Here is a 17,004-nt window from a genome sequence, read left to right as displayed (position 1 = left end):
ATATATATATATATATATATATATGTATATTGTGTATAAATATATATATATTGTGTGTATATATATATATATATATATATATATATATGTATATATTTATTTGCTTGTTCTTTTCCTTTCTAATCTTCATTTATGAACATTAATAAATTAAAAGTAAAGAATTGGATTAGCTTTTTGCCCCTCTTTTTTTTTCTTTTTAATTGTTATTGTGATTGAAAGACCGATTAAATGCTTTGCGGTATTTAGTTACCTTCCTTACATTCTGATTTTCAACTTCTCCCTTCATTCTTTTGCTGTTTATAGAAAGTGCTAATCAACTACTCTGTCCCTCAAATTTGTGGCCTTGTGCCTATGTCAGAAATCATTTTTGCTGTTGCTATAGAGTGGCAGAAATGGTTGAATGTTGGACTACATGACTTGCAGTATTTAGTTATATTTAGTTCAAATCTTGTCATGGTTGATTTTTGTCAGACATCTTTCAAAAGTTGATAAAAAATTTGTAAAATATTGGAGTGGTGGTTTGATTTCAATGGACTTGTCCCTACCTCAAATTTCTTGTTTCTGCCTATGCTAGAAATGATTAGAGGAAATATAAAATAATCAGGCACAAGGCCTGAAATGTTGGGGTAAGGGGCCAGTCGATTGCATTGACCTCAATATGTAATTGGTACTTAATTTATTGATCCCTAAAGGTAAAGTCAACCTTGGCGGAATTTGAATTCAGAATGTAACGACAGACAAAATACTGCTATGCATTTCGTCTCGTGTGCTAATGATTCTGCCAACTCACTGCCTTAAGGTGAAATATAAAAGAATGAATCTTCCCTGGTGTCAACAATGAGTACCCAATCAACTGAATTACATGCTTATTGAATTAGCATATATGTGGCTGTGCATTCTACAAACACATGATGTATTCTTAATGTTATTCTCAACGAAATTAGTGTCATTCATTCATTCCTATTCTGTGTAAACATGTCTAGCCATGGGAAAATATTACTTTGGTTGGAAACAAGTGACGGTTGTTGACAGGAATGCCTTGCATATAGCTGTAGAAAACCTGCCTCAGCAAATTCCATCTGTCCCGTGGAACTAAATGTACCTTGTGGTTTTAATTTTGCCCATATTGTACTCGTATCCCCTCGTTTCTTTCACAATTGGAAACTGATAACCCATGACATTATCATTCACTAAATGCATAATACAAAATAAAAGTGAAATGACTAGCCCTGGGAAAAACATTACTTCTGAAATTATTATAATACATGGAAACCCTAGAAAATCTTTTCATGAAGACTAAATCAGTAGGTTGTATTCTCCCCAAGACAATGTGGGCAAAAGACCCCCCCCCCCCCCGAATAGCACCAGCCAAAATAATCACAATAAATGTTGAACAACATTGTTGATAGCCTGTGTATTGTTAAGCATCGTATTTACTATGAGAGATTAACTTGTGTGAAGCTGGACATTGTTTCTACCCAGTGAAGTTAACCTGTTGTAAGTTGAGTATTGTTGCTAGTCAGAGAAACTGGCCTTTGGGCATTGTGGGGTACATAAAATAGCCTGTGCCGAGTTGAGCACTGTTGCTACTTGGAGAGGCTAAATTGGGGGAAAGGAACATCTATTAGGTTCACCAGTTACGGTTTTAGGAAACAGTAACTTTTCTTTCATAATAGTTGCTTTATCAAACTTTCAACTCCCATGCCATTTATTACCAGTTCATTTGATGTAGAATGATGCATAAATCACCTGAAAGAAGTCACCTACCACCGATTTTGTGAGACAGCAGACAAGAGAGTAAAGTATGCTTCTTACTGTCTGCAGTCTCTAACTTTCCAAAGAAATTCAAACTGAACAGCGACCATATCTATATCGCCATTCTCCGAGAGTCTGCCATGGAACTGTCCTGTCTTCTCTAATTAATTAAAGTAAAATATTGCTGCAAAATTGGTAGTGGAAAGAATGGCTGTCGACTATTTCTTCAACTCTAAGGACAAGATTTGTGTGCTGGATTAAGCATATATGAGGACATGAAAGCCATTTGCTGGGATGATATGTGAGTTGGAAACGACATCATGACTAGATTCTTGTGACAAACCAGGATAAATAAGTGGCAACTGTTCTCAAACAGATTTGTAAAATCTATCGGAGACACTTCATCCAAATATTTAGGGAAGAGGAATGGATCGGAGATGGTAGAATTTAAGCTGTACCTTTATTAGTTTTGAATTTAGAAAGATGTTTTTGGTAAATGTTAGGCCTTAATATCATTTGTCAGGAGACCACTGCATTACTGATTATATTACAGAGCATCTGCCATTCCATCATAAAGAACACATAATTTAGTGTGAGAAAAATAAATGGTTATCACTCTGTAATATAACTGCTAACGCTGTTGCCTGACAAGCTATAGATACGAGATTTGAATCCTACCATTGAATTTGTTTCTTTTTCTTTTTCTTTTGATCAAATTGGTGTAATGTGTATTATTTTCTGTATTGATAGTTTTCTACAACTTTCAGCGCAAGTGAAGTAGTATGAAATGGTCTACAACACAATCGGAGATGTAGGAAGTATTGAACTGCTGTATAGGGAGAATATCTCCAAGACATTAAGATTGGTGTTCAGAACTGTATTTGAACATACATAATTTGTTTACTGTTGTTTCGGTACTAGATGTGTACTGCAACTGCTAGAGTGCAGTAATTCCCAATTAGGTGATCTAGGGAATAATGGTGTTTTTTAACAAACACATGGGTAGGGGACAATATTGTGTTTAAATTTAGGTGCATAACATTTCTAAATGCAGAGTCAAAGATTTAAGCCAAGGTGTTAGCTAATTGGCTAACAAACTAAACTAATTGACTATTTTGTTTTTGTAAGTCGGATGTCACTAGCTAATTGACATATCTATGCAAGTCATCTTGCATATTGTAGAAAGCAGGTGGAGTGAGGATAGCAAATTTAGCCTCGATTGGACCCCCAGGTCCATTTAGATTAGCAGAGCATTTGCCATGCTGTTCAGAGATGATATCAATTTAAGGATTGTAACTTGGTTTTCACTATGAAAACATAGTCTAAAGATATCATGGCTGATAATGTATATGCATACTGTGAGGCTGCTGGGGAAATCGAAGTCGTGATGGTACCTGTACCAGTAGATCACTAAGAGCACCGTCCGAGCGTGATCGTTGCCAGAGCACCAGCTGTCTGGCTTCTGTGCCGGTGGCACGTAAATAGCACCATTTGAGCGTGACCGTTACCAATGTCGCCTTCCTGGCACGTGAAAAGACATTCGAGCGAGTTCGTTGCTGGTACCGCTGGACTGGCTCCTGTGCAGGTGGCACGTAAAATACACCATTTCGTGCGTGGCCGTTGCCAGTACCTTCTGACTGGCCTTCGTGCCGGTGGCACGTAAAAGCACCCACTACACTCTCGGAGTGGTTGGCATTAGGAAGGGCATCCAGCTGTAGAAACTCTGCCAAATCAGATTGGAGCCTGGTGTAGCCACCTGGTTCACCAGTCCTCAGTCAAATCGTCCAACCCATGCTAGCATGGAAGGCGGACACCTGTGGCTGTGTGGTAAGAAGCTCTCTTACTGATCACATGGTTTGAGGTTCAGTCCCACTGTGTGGTACCTTGGGCAAGTGTCTTCTGCTATAGCCTCTGGCTGACCAAAACTTTGTGAGTGGATTTGGTAGGCAGAAACTAAAAGAAGCCTCTTGTGTGTGTCTTTGTGTCTGTGTTTGTCTCCATCACTGCTTGACAATCGGTGTTGGTGTGTTTATGTCCCCATAACTTAGTGGCTCGGCAAAAGAAACCGATAGAATAAATACTAGGCTTAAGAAATAAGTCCTGGGGTCAAGGTGGTCACCCAGCATGGCTGCAGTCAAATGACTGAAACAAATAAAGGAATAAAAAAATAAAAGAACAATAGAAATATTATTACAATGTTGCCTTTATTCATGTCTCTCCTCTTTATTGACTGTAGCGTTGTTCTTGGCTTTATTTTGATGGTTGCTGTAGCCATTGCAGTATCAGTAATAATTGTGGCAGTATTTAACCGATGACACTTTTTGATGGAGGGAATAAGACTGTGTCGATGGTATGAATGACACCATTGTTGGCAGAGATGTCACGGTTGATGATTTGGGCATTTTGAACTGTGACATGAAAATCTGGAGGCAGTAATTATTCATGGTGGTGGTGGTGGCAGTGATGATCATCATTGGAATAAGAAAGAAAAAGGGGAAAAAAAAGGACTCTGAGTTAAATGAGTTGAAGTGAATGAAGTGAGTGTGGCTGAGAATAATTCTTTTCTTCATTTTTAGTGAATCAATCAGCAACCCTGCCCATCGCCAAAAAAAAAATTTAGGATTTGGTGAAGTTGAAGAAGTGATTAAATGTGTATGTGCTGTGTATATGTATCTGTGAATTTGAGTGTGTGTGTGTGTGTGTGTGTAAGAGACGAGAAAGAAGATGTTTAAGGAGAATAGGAATAGATGTGTGGGTCTGGGTGATCTTTGGTCTAAGACATATAACTATGATTACTAACGAAACTAAAACAATCCAGGATTTCCAGAGTGAGCAAAACGAATATGTAGATGTGATGTCATTATTACAGATTTCTTTGTTAAATTGTCTAATTTATATTACACTCACATACACACAATGAGCAAAAAAGGAAGTCCTAAAAGGAGCAAGTTTTAACTGTATTTGTTAAATGTTTAAAAGGAAGGGAAAGGGTTTTGACATTTCGGACGCTAATCCTTCATCGCCCACCCAAAATAAAAGAATGGAAAAATATAAAGAAGGAGGAAGGTGGTAGCAAAGAAAGAAAATGTGATTCTATGGGGAGGAGCTAGGAAGGGAGGAGGCAAGGCTGTATATAGGAAGATATCTATGTATAGAGGCGGACATAGGGGAGGTGTGCGAGTGTAAGAGTGAAGTGGATTGGGGTAGGGGGATGTGGGAGGAAGGTTCAGTAAGGCTTCTCAGATTCTCCCTTCTGTACATTAGTGATGTACTTACAATCACTTCTAATAACACACGCTCCAGTTTATATCATTCTTTACTCCTTAATCTTTCACAAACATCTGTCTCCGTAACGAATCCAAGGAAATGGTCTCAACGTTATCACTCGACCTATTAGAAAGAACAGCCAAATCTCCATCGATTCACACCTCATTCTCTTAAAAAAAAAACGGTACATTGGATAATGTACTCCTCTTCGGTTCCCTGTACAGAAGAAAGTACAGGACGGTCAAGGATGGAATGCTTTTGACCAAGAGTCTGCTCGATCACGGAAGACTTTGGAGTTAAAGCACATCAACCGAATTCATAAACTGTAAATCCACGTACTTTGCTTCCATTAAAAAAAAAACAAAAAAAACTATGAGAGAGCATCCTTCAATGGCAAAATGATTTCCATTGACCTCTGCAACAGTACAAATACCCAATCGCATACGTCACATCTTTTCCACACATGAACATCGCACAGTACTTGAAAAGCACTTGAAATTTTAGGCATCACAACCTCTGTGTGTGTGTGTGTGTGTGTGTGTGCACTGTTAAAAGTTATTGAGCAGTTACTCACGTTTCAGTTTGACAGTTAGTAGGTCTGAAGCGTCATCGGACAGTGTTCTCAGCTTACCAGTGCGCATGCCTGGAGTCCACAATATTCCGCGCACAGTATGATATTTTATTATTGCTAGAGACGAAAGAGACAAAAGGAAAATTTGTTACTTTGAGATAAGAATTTTCTAAAATTGTCGCACCAAACAAGGCCCGTGCTAAAATTTAAAGTCAATAGCAGCTTGTAGAACATGCGAAGACTCTCAACCAGTTCAGAAACAAGCAAGAGCAAGATCTCCGGCTTCGCAATGAGGTGGGTTGCTATTTCGGAATTTTCTTCTCCTACAGAGATGTCTAAACAAAGTCTAGGGATCTCTCACTCCCATCTGTATGATGGCCGTTGACACTACTGAGTTTATCCTCCTTTGGCAGGTCTTGTTTGTCATCGTACAGGATGATCCAACGAAAACCACTCTCCTTATTAAGCAAGCTCGGTAGGGTTACCGGTTTTGTTGCTGACGGCCCGATCATGCGACAAATTGTACTGTGTTACATTTAACCAGTAGCACTAAAAGTGATCTGACATATACATACATACGCACATACATACATACATACAAACAAGCAAAAATGCATACACATATTTTTTAACGTATCTTGTTGGCACTCCGTCGCTTACGACGTCGAGGGTTCCAGCTGATCCAATCAACGGAACAGCCTGCTCGTGAAATTAACGTGCAAGTGGCTGAGCACTCCACAGACACGTGTACCCTTAACGTAGTTCTCTGGGATATTCAGCGTGACACAGTGTGACAAGGCTAGCTCTGTGAAATACAGGTACAACAGAAACAGGAAGAAAGAGTGAGAGAAAGTTGTGGTGGAAGAGTACAGCAAGGTTCGTCACCATCCCCTGCTGGAGCCTCGTAGGAGCTTTAGGTGTTTTCGCTCAATAAACACTCACAACGCCCGGTCTGGGAATCGAAACCGCGATCCTATGACCGCGAGTCCGCTGCCCTAACCACTGGGCCATTGCGCCTCCTTAACGTATCTATATACGTTAAAAAATATATACAGGCACATATATATGTGTGTGTCTACGCTTGTAAAAGAAGGTAAATTAGTCTGCCATGAGAATTAATCATTAATGTCTTGCACAGAGCATATCTCAACTTTCACCCTTACACACAAATCGCATATTTCAGTACCCGATAGAAAGGAGCATAGTATATTCCTTTCTACCATTGGCACAAGGTCTGAAATTTCTTCCGGGAAGAGCTGGTCGATTACATCAACCCCAGTGCTTAACTGGTACTTATTTTATCTGCCCCGAAAGGATGAAAAGCAAAGTCGATCTCGGTGCAATTTGAATTCAGAACGTAAAGTGCCGGAAGAAATACCACTAAACATTTCGTCCGATGCGCTAACGATTCAGCTAGCTCGTCGCTTTAAAGAAGCGTCATATAATATACTTCAAACACACACACACACACACACACACACACACACACACACACACACACACACACACACACAAGTAACAGAGAAAGCCTAATATAGATTCGTAAAGATTTGCAGAACAAATATTCAATATACAAGTAACAGGATTTCTCAGATCTTAAAAAATAGTTTCGATGGAATTAACGATATTTATACGCGAGACGAAATAACATTTAATGATAAACTATTCAAATATTCAAGAGGCTTCTGTTAGATGTTACTATTCAATTTGTAAAAAAAAAAAAAAAAAAAAAATAAAATAAAGGCAAAACACTTGTAAAACAGAAAAATATCTGCAAGAGTGTTTGATGTTTTTATGGTATTTAGCGAACATCAAATATCAAAGCGTCTTGAATATTTGAATATTTTAGTATTAGATGTTATTTCGCTTGTCTAATGAGATTGCTAATTCAGTCGAAATCGTCTAAAGTCTGAGCATAACTACTTGTATGTTGGATAGTTTGTAAATCTTTACGGAAAAACGTAGAAGTTTCTCTCTCTCTCTCTCCCTCTGTTGTTTTTGCGTGTGAATGTGTGTGTTTATGCATATGTATATATATATGTGTGTGTGTGTGTGTGAGTATAAAATTTATATAATGTGTATACACACACACACACATATGTAATCTCATAACAGCCAATTTATGCTACCGAACGGTTTCATGCTGAGCCATGCCCGATAATTTTTTTTTCTTATGAAAACTTATTGGAGAACTACACGCCTCTCGCATACGTACAAACACACACACATACATAGTACCCTTAACTCAGTTGGACATATAGCAAGAATATTTAGAGCTTCACTTACCGTCCTTTAAGGCTGGATCAGCTTGAATCTGGGGAATGGTACTGGAGGGTTGATTCTGAAAAGCAGCGTTATTTGGTGCGAACAGCGTCAGTAAATTATCTAAAACGAGATATATATAAATGTATATACAGACATACATATACATGGATACATACGAAGATCTCTCTCTCTCTTTATCTTTGAACAGCTTTCTTTCAAACATGTATTTAAGAAACCACTATTATTTTTGAGTTTTCATATTTCCTCATTAGTTCCACTCTGTTCAGTTTAGAACAATAGCGTCCCTAAATTCATTAGTTCATTAATTTCGAAGTTACCTCAGCTCCATCCTAAGCATGAAATGATTGCACAACGTCGTGTTCTCGCGCGTTTTGCTTTGGGTCGCAATGAATATATAATCAACCAGCCTGATGGGATCAATTTTGCTTTTTCACGTTAGACATATAGAATTCCGTGAATGTAGATCTGAGAGAGAACCCTACAACCACTCCATTTTTCTTGATGTATAGATTGTCTTGCGTCAACGTAAAGAGAACTCAGTTGTGCAGGTCACTAAAAACTTTCCAAGTTTGTTAATTAGTGTCGGATGCCAAAATAGCTTGTGTGGGATTGTGCTGATAGTTTCCGTTACTTGGACGTTTGTAAAGAAACTTTCAACGTTCGTGGCAGAAATATTCCAAAATTCATCTGTTTCATGTTGAATTTTGAGAAATTCTCTACACGATTTTAATTTGAAGCGCTCCGATAAGTATTTCTTTATGATACTCTCTGACTCTTTTGCAATTTTGCTTGCGTTTGTACTTTTTTTTTATAGCTAGTTTACAACATTCAATCTGTAGATGGTTAATACTATTAATAAATATCAAATGGATTAATAAATATCAAATGGATTAATAAATATCAAATAGACCCTGCTTTAGAATTTTATCAATTTGAATTTGTTAAATACCATTTAACTTTTTACTTTTCGTAGTTTATTTTATATTCTAAGTTCATATTGAGACTGCCTCCAGAAAACCGGCATATCCAGAAATCCGGGACACTGCCGGTCCCAAGCTTGCCGGATAATTGATCCGGAACTGTATAAAGAATAAATTTCTGAGAGAAATTATTGAGGGATGAAATCAGCATGAGAAATAACAAAATGCCTTTCTAGAATTTGTGTGACTTGGGAGGACAAGCAAGAAAACTACAAATACACATATACACACTCACACATGTACACGCACGCACACGCATGCACATGCACGCGCACACACACACACACACACACACACACACACACACACACACACACACGTTCAACTCCACCTGTTCGCTTTCTTATACTATGCGTAGATTGAAAGCATAAGAAAAAAAAAAAAACGCCCACCATTCAGAAGATCTATAAATTTGGTGCCGTTTATCAGAGAGTAGAAAATAGAGAATTCTGGATCTATAGCCAAGATGTCAGCAATTTTGCCATCAGGTGGCAGCATCACCTCGTTAATAACATGAATGACACCATTGCTGGCAATGTTGTCAAAATTGACGATTTGGCAGCCTTCAGCTGTGGTAGCCTGAAAAAAAAAAAAGTAAAAGAGAAAAAAAAAAAAATGAGAGAAGTAACAAAAAGGAAAAAAAAAAAAAAGAAAAAGAAATCCAGAAATGTTTGTGATTTCTTTCCTTCCTTCGGCTACGCTCCCACCTAAAAAAAAAACAAAAAAACAAACAAACAAGAAAAACCCACTCAAAATTGAGGAGCCAATGAGTCTCTACTGCGAAAAAGTACGTGTTGACAAATATATCGAAACCATTTGCTGACGCTGTGTTCTACTGTTTTATCCACCGAAATGCATATCGAATGCTTATATGTTTTTTTTTTAAATATCTAATTTGTAATGCACTGTTTATCGCATTAAATGCATATTGAATGCTTAAAACTACAAAAGACGTGTTGTTTACTCATTTTCCGCGTGTAGAATACAAATATTGACAACACATGCTATTTTCAGGATGTTGACAAAATGTGTTGTCACGCACAAAATGAAAGCTTCCCAATCCTGTTTCGTGACTAGATGAAAATGATCAAATTCTATAACTTTTAAAATATTTTTCTGGAAAAAGTGAAATAACTCCAGCAATTCAGCTTGGAAAACTACATTAATGTACTAAATTTTAAAATTTTCGATATACTTTAAATTTTGAAACTATGACAGCCAAACGGAAAAGATCCCGTAACTGTCTCTCATTGGATAAAGCAGTACTAGATACACTGTGTCAGATAAAATACAACATGGTCACGAATGCAATGCTTTTGATCATAGATCTACACGATTAGGGCTGTACTAGAACTAGCCAAGAACGACAACAATGACTACAAGTGGAACAACAACAACAAGTATAGTAAGAGCAGTTACTCACATGTTGAAATTTATATACATTTATTCTGATTTCATCGTCTTGCAAAGACCTCAGCGTCTTATCATTGATGAGGTCAGAATGCTTGTAAACTCCCAACGCAATATGGTATTTGATGATCTCCTCAAGGCGAGCTGTGTCGTTATTCAAGGCTTCGACTGTAGCAGCACTCAATTCAGATATAGCTCGGTTGTTCGGGGCGAAGATTGTGTACGTTCCTACAGAAAAGTGTCAGCGAGTGACGGTGAGATGGGAAAATAAAATATAAATAAATTCAAGCGATGCGAAACTAAATAAGATATTTTAGACATATGATATATTCTAATATATGTTATCTTTGCTTACCCTATATGTCTTCCTCTCTCTGTCTCCATATATGCATGTACACATACACATTAGGCGGTGGTTCAGTTTAAGTAGAGACAAAAAGTATGAAAGCTATTAAAACAAAAACTATTTCGATTTCTTTTCGACATCCTCTAACACATAGAATATGAAAAAGGGTTGACTATATATATATATATATATATATATATATATATATATATATATATATATATATATATATATATATATATGCAGTCGGTGGGGGGGTCACTAATACTATCTCAATTTTGTTTTCGGGAAGTACAGGAGATAACTCCGTATATGCTTCCGTGTCATTCTGCTTTCATCAGCGAAGAGTAGCTTCCACCGCACATACTGAGATAGTGATAAACGAATCACTAGGTTGATGTACAAGATTGCTCATCAGCTGACGAAGGAAAATATTATGGTTTGAAGATTAAATAATTCAGACATCATTCGAAGAAAAAAAAAAAGCCACAGAAGAAGTATGTACAATAGTCACCTGACCCATTAGTCAATTCTCCATCAACTGATACCGTACAGTCTCGAAAAAGGAAGGACACATTGAATAAAAGATTCTTAGAAACTTCTAAAAGAGGCTTGGGACACAATTGAAATGCCTTTCACCGCAGTTATTCTCGATTAGTGTTTGTTCTGACGCTAAACAATAGTTAAGTAAGGCAGTTAATATAAAGTGTGTTAAAAGAGCATTCTATAAAATTTTTAGTCAGAATTTCACATAGTGTCTGCAGTGACTGACAAGTTCTGATTTTTTTATATTCAATCCATTCCAAACTTGGAACTACACACACACACACACACACACACACATACTGGTGGCGCCCAAGCATAGCCACAGCCTTAGGGCTGAAACATATAAATGAGTAAAAAAATATGTATGTATGCGTGTTTACGCGCGTGCATGTGTATATACACATGTATGTGTGTCCGTGTGTGTGTGTGGTATAAGTCAAAAGAAAAGCAAGATTTATAGAAAACCGGAAAATGATTGATATTAATTAGCTTCCAGCAACTACATATCACACGCACACATTCTTACATACTCATGTATAAGTTTTAAAAATTAGAAATATAATCTAAACAACTAAAGGACCAACATAGTACTCTGGCGGAGTAAAATACAAGAACAAATCCCCCTTTCCTACAATAAATAATCAATCCCGTTGTGGTGGTGGGTTTTACAGGTTACGAACCAGCAATCTCTTGTTCGGCCACGTTCTCAAATCCAAATAGACTAAATCAAACAATATATGTAAAAAACAAATAGAAACAGAGTCGGAGGGAAACGGTGGCCGTCTGCTTCAGCAAAGACTATGGATTTAAATTCGCAAATTTGAATAAATTTGTATACTATAATGCAGACCCAAGAGGCCCGACATGCGAATGGGGACCTGTAAACATCTGACAGGCCCCTCTCAAACCCCCACCCTAAAAGAACTTACAGCACCCATGAATTTTGCATTCATACCCGAAACGGACCAAGACTGCTTCGGGGATAAGAGGAGGAGAATAGCATTTCCTTCCTCTTATCCTCGAAGCAGTCTCGTTCCGCCTTGCAAAATTTCTCCAGAAGGAATTTCCGTGGGAGCGTGAATACTGATGCTTCAGACGAAGCGTTCCTTCGGTAAAACAATTTAAACCGAACATTTTTTTCCTCTGAAGAAAATTTTGCCCGAAACCCTAATATTCACGTCTTCGTCCCTTCCCACCACGGATTACATAGTCGTAAAAAAATTGGCAAATTTCACTTAATACATGTACCTGTTTGATACGCACAAACGCAAAACACATTCAAACATTTAGAACGTACAACAGAAAGCAAAGCTCTTACAAAATGTAGAAAACAAATATAAATTATATTCACCGGACCAGGGCAAATTATCAAGAATGGAAGTTTCGTTCAAAAATGATACGATTTGTGATAAACCGTGCATATTAAACATAGCTTCCTTTAATGTTCCGTTAAAAACCTTCGTTGCTTGGGTACATAGGAGACATGACAAAAACAGAAGCAGCTTCATGACTTTTTTTTTCTGATTTTCTTTGCCCTGCGTTTCTGTTTTTATTTTTTTTTTGTTATTGGTTTATTTCTAACATCTAGCAGGCGATCGTAATTGAATAATTTTATAAGTCTGTAGGAGTATATATATATATATATATATATATACATACACATACATATGTATATATATAAATATGTGTGTGTGTGCATGTGCGTGTACATGCGTGTGTCTGTGTGTATACACATATACATGTATACATATATGCACACACACACACATACGGACACACATTTATACACACACACGCGCACAAATATGTGTATATATGTATATATATATATGCGTATCTATGCATATGTATGTGCGTACATATGTATGCATATATATATATATATATATATATATATATGAATTTATATGTGTATATGTATATGGGTATATATGTACATGTATATATTGAAATAATTGTAATATTTTTTTGTTAGTGTCGTTGTTTTCCTGCTGTAGTTAATCTTATTACGAGATATTAACAGATACAAACACACACACACACACACACACACACACACACACACACACACATGCATGAATATATGCATACATACATACATACATACGTGTGTATGCGTATATGTATACATATATGCATATATATATATATATATATATATATATATATATATATATATATATATATATATATATGTATATATGTACACACACATATATATGCACACACGCACTCAATCACTCTTTCACACACACACACACACACACACACACACACACAGACTTATGGGTATAGGTGTACTCACGCCAGTACAACCTATATTTTTATTGACCTATTTATTCCCGAACTATCTATGTCAACCTGATAAGTGATGTGAGATTTCCAGGTGGTTAGCAAAACTTTTCACTTCAATTTGTAATTGCGTTTCATAACAGTTTCTTCTCTCAAGCATCGCAGCCCGTTGTAAATCCCCCCCCCTAAAAACTACGTGAGCAAGTCTATATTCAAAACACCTTGAAGAATTCTGTTAAAAAAGATGGAATTCTTCACGATATCCCTCACCATGATCTCGACCTCGGCACCCCGATGTGATTACGTCCGCTTATTGGATTGGGTTGCCTGTGTTCAGTTCACTGCTGAACGAAGGCCTCAACATGTTCTCCCCACCAAACACGGTCTGATATGGAGGCCGTGAATTTAAGCTTGAAATCATACTGGTCTGATGAATCTATTCTGCCTCACTGCTTCGACATGACTTAGCATAAAAATTCTATATAATTTTGAATGTTATTAAGTCTCCATAATAGTTTATGAAGTAAGCTGTTCCGCTAAACACATGTTGGTTCGGGTTAAATACTTATTGTATTAATATCTGTCTATTTATTCTTGTTGGTGAAGATAACAGGTAGTAGAATTAATCATAGGACGAGACGAATCGTGTGTTTGCAACACGTTTTCAGTTTATCTTTGAAGCCACTTCATGAATCACATCCTCATAGCTCCTTTTAATGCAACGTTGATAGCTCCCTCTGTAGCGAGGCTCTCTCTGAGTTTTGAACCATCGCGTTCAGTCTCTCCTCAGTTCAGAAATACAGCCTATCGTTACGGCCATAAAAATTATGGCCAGTTATGAAAAATTAATTTTGTGGTCATAAAATACATTAACGCCTACGCGAAGATGGCTAATCAGAGCGGTTGGTGTGGAATTTCGCAAACCAGTTTTGTGAACCTTCGAGAAAAACTCCTCTGGATAATAAAAAAAGTTGGCGAACTGAAATCCCAGTCAGAGCTATCCAGTAGCTCACATGGAACCCTTGTGACCCTCCTCTTCGAAGTTTCATTACAGAACAACCCCTGGCGTTAGACGGGACTATGTCACTCAGTTCCATGACCGGTATTCTTTTTCTACTTGTTCTGCTTATCATTATGACCTGAAACAGTTTGATTCGGCTCCATGCAGCTTAAAGTTTCGTAGGGTCGTCACAGGACCCAAGCTCGTCGGGCTCAGACGGTCCTCTGAGCCTGACGAGCTAGGTACCTGTGACGACCCTACGAAACTTTAAGTTGCATGGAGCCGAATCGAATTCTTTTAAGTAATAATATATATAACTCCTACTAAATATGTTGAGTGCCTCTTTGTTTCATTTGTCCATTCACTCACGCGCGCACACACACACATATACACACTGTTGAAAGCCTTCTAAACTGTTGTATTTGTCTCGAGAAAGCTTCTCTTGTAGCCCTGTAGTGTTAAATACAGAGAAATATATCAGCAGCAGTCGAAAATAGCCCAGCACCGGAGGTGGTATTACTAGATCCGTATTTTTGCTTTTTAAAAGCTTTATCAATCGTAAATATCTACTGGAAACCGCATGTCAAACGAACATCAGCTGCCAGCTGAAATAGTTAAGCAGTAAATAAAAGGTCACTGATGCCGCATTCATTTGGCAGGCCGAAAAATACTATTATTATCGACGGAAGCAGCATATGCTCAATATTTGCGATCTGTATATCAACTTAATGCATATATGCTGTTGAAAGCCTTCTAAACAATGGTATTCGTCTCTAGAAAACATCTCTTATAACAAGTATAGTGTTAAAATACGCAGAAATATATCAGTAGCAGGTGAAGACTGCCCCTGCTATATCAGCATGTCTCCAAGCTCGTTTCTTTCACAGCAGTCACATCTTTATACTTCAGCAAAAGTTGGCTGACCTTGGTTCACATATCCTGACATAGATTTATGAAACGATGGCAAGTTGCAGTGATCCATTGTTCAGTCAGCTCTTCTTTCTCTATGTCATTGCTGTTGTTTCTGCAAAAACAAGAAAATATTTCCAAATCCAGGCGAAATGTATCCATCAATTTCACTGTTGTGAACAAATGCAACAGTGAATGGATGGATTTGGTGAGGGGTATAGTCAATTATATCACTCGAAGTACTTGAGTGGTGTGTCATTTTATCGACTCTCGGAAGAGTGAAAGGCACAGTTGATCACGACGGGGTTTGAACTTAGAACGTAGAGAACTTGTACAAATACCGCAAGGTATTTATTCCCGGCGCTCTAATGATTCTGCCAACCCACCAGTTTCCACGCTACGCTAAAGACTTCAAATATATGAGAACGTGACATGGTGATATGGAGGACTCACTGACTGACGATTAAACAAGTACTATTGCGTATTGTTGTTGTTTAGCCTCCAGGGTGGTCAATGAATGAGCATACCCATGATTTAAGCCAATGCAGCCGTGACCATTCAGTCCTTTTGTCTATTTAGGACAACTATGTCCCAGAGAGCAGAATGTGATTTGAGGGAATTTGGCAGCTACTTTTAGCAGCAGATCGAGGGTGCGTGTAGGTGCTCCGTCTTTGGCTAAAATACGATTAGTGATAACCTTCTGTGCTGTCCCACGTTGAATTATTGCTTACTTGTGTTATTTTGAAACTGCACTTAAAGAGATATTCAGATTTAGATAACATCGTCGTTACAATACAGACAAAACAGATGGTGTTTTTGTTGTTTTTTCGTATTTCGGTGCGTGTGATATTATTCTTTTTTTTTCTTTTTTTTTTTTAAAGCAGTGACCAGAGGAGGAAGAGAACAAGCAGTGCACATGTCCCGTAGATTCCTAAAACTAATGAGAATAATGAGGTTGGCGTTCAGTTCCAACTTCTGTTAGTATTTGCTTTTATCTTTATTTGTTTCAGTCCTTGGACTGCGGCCATGCTGGGGCACCACCTTGAAGGGTTTTTGTTGAGCGAATCGACCCGAGTACCTTTTTATTAAAAAAAAAAAAATCGGTATTTATTCTGTCGGTATTTTTTTTGCCGAACCACTAAATTACAGGGACGTACACAAACCAACATCGGTTGTCAAGTGGTAGTGAGAGACAAACGCAAACACAAAACTGGTCGAAATGAGCTGACAATGTAAACAAAACTATATCGACGAGCTACCTGACCCAATAGATCTGGATGGTACTCAACTGTCAGTATTAGTGGAAAGTAGAAAGCCAAAATGTCACATATGTGGATCTATGGCTCACTTAAAGGCTTTCTGCCCTCAAACAAGGAAAACAAAACTCCCACCGCTGCCAACACTACAAACACCACAAACACAGAATCATGAGGGCGTGCTTAAGCCTGTTACACCTACACCCAAATCAAGAAAACGAAGGAGTTTACTCCCAGCTTCCACGGAAAAGCAAGCTTCTTCTGAACGCCCCACTCCGCAAACCAACAACAACAGCAATGGCACGGAGAAAGAAGAGCAGACCGAACAACGATCACTGCGGTAAAGGGGGTTGGCAAAAGAGGAGGAGAGTACATAGTCCTACTCC

General features: G+C 37.8%; 1 protein-coding gene across 1 annotated transcript; it reads right to left on the bottom strand.

Annotated features, from left to right (window-relative positions):
* Window positions 1-3,940: 3,940 nt before the first annotated feature.
* Window positions 3,941-12,810, bottom strand: LOC149132789 (periostin-like). The gene is made up of 6 exons (XM_089363059.1): window positions 12,513-12,810; window positions 10,283-10,497; window positions 9,252-9,438; window positions 7,880-7,978; window positions 5,597-5,710; window positions 3,941-4,178 (listed from the first exon to the last, which is right to left on the bottom strand). Exons 1-6 carry the CDS (start codon window positions 12,667-12,669, stop codon window positions 4,060-4,062), a joined length of 891 nt encoding a protein of 296 aa, XP_089219185.1. The 5' UTR covers window positions 12,670-12,810; the 3' UTR covers window positions 3,941-4,059.
* Window positions 12,811-17,004: the final 4,194 nt, after the last annotated feature.

The sequence above is a fragment of the Octopus bimaculoides genome, chromosome 14 (genome assembly GCF_046866305.1).
Source record: "Octopus bimaculoides isolate indiv1 chromosome 14, ASM4686630v1, whole genome shotgun sequence".
Taxonomy (NCBI): domain Eukaryota; kingdom Metazoa; phylum Mollusca; class Cephalopoda; order Octopoda; family Octopodidae; genus Octopus; species Octopus bimaculoides.
Note: the sequence above shows the minus strand (reverse complement) of the source record. Positions and strands in the feature narration are given on the sequence as shown.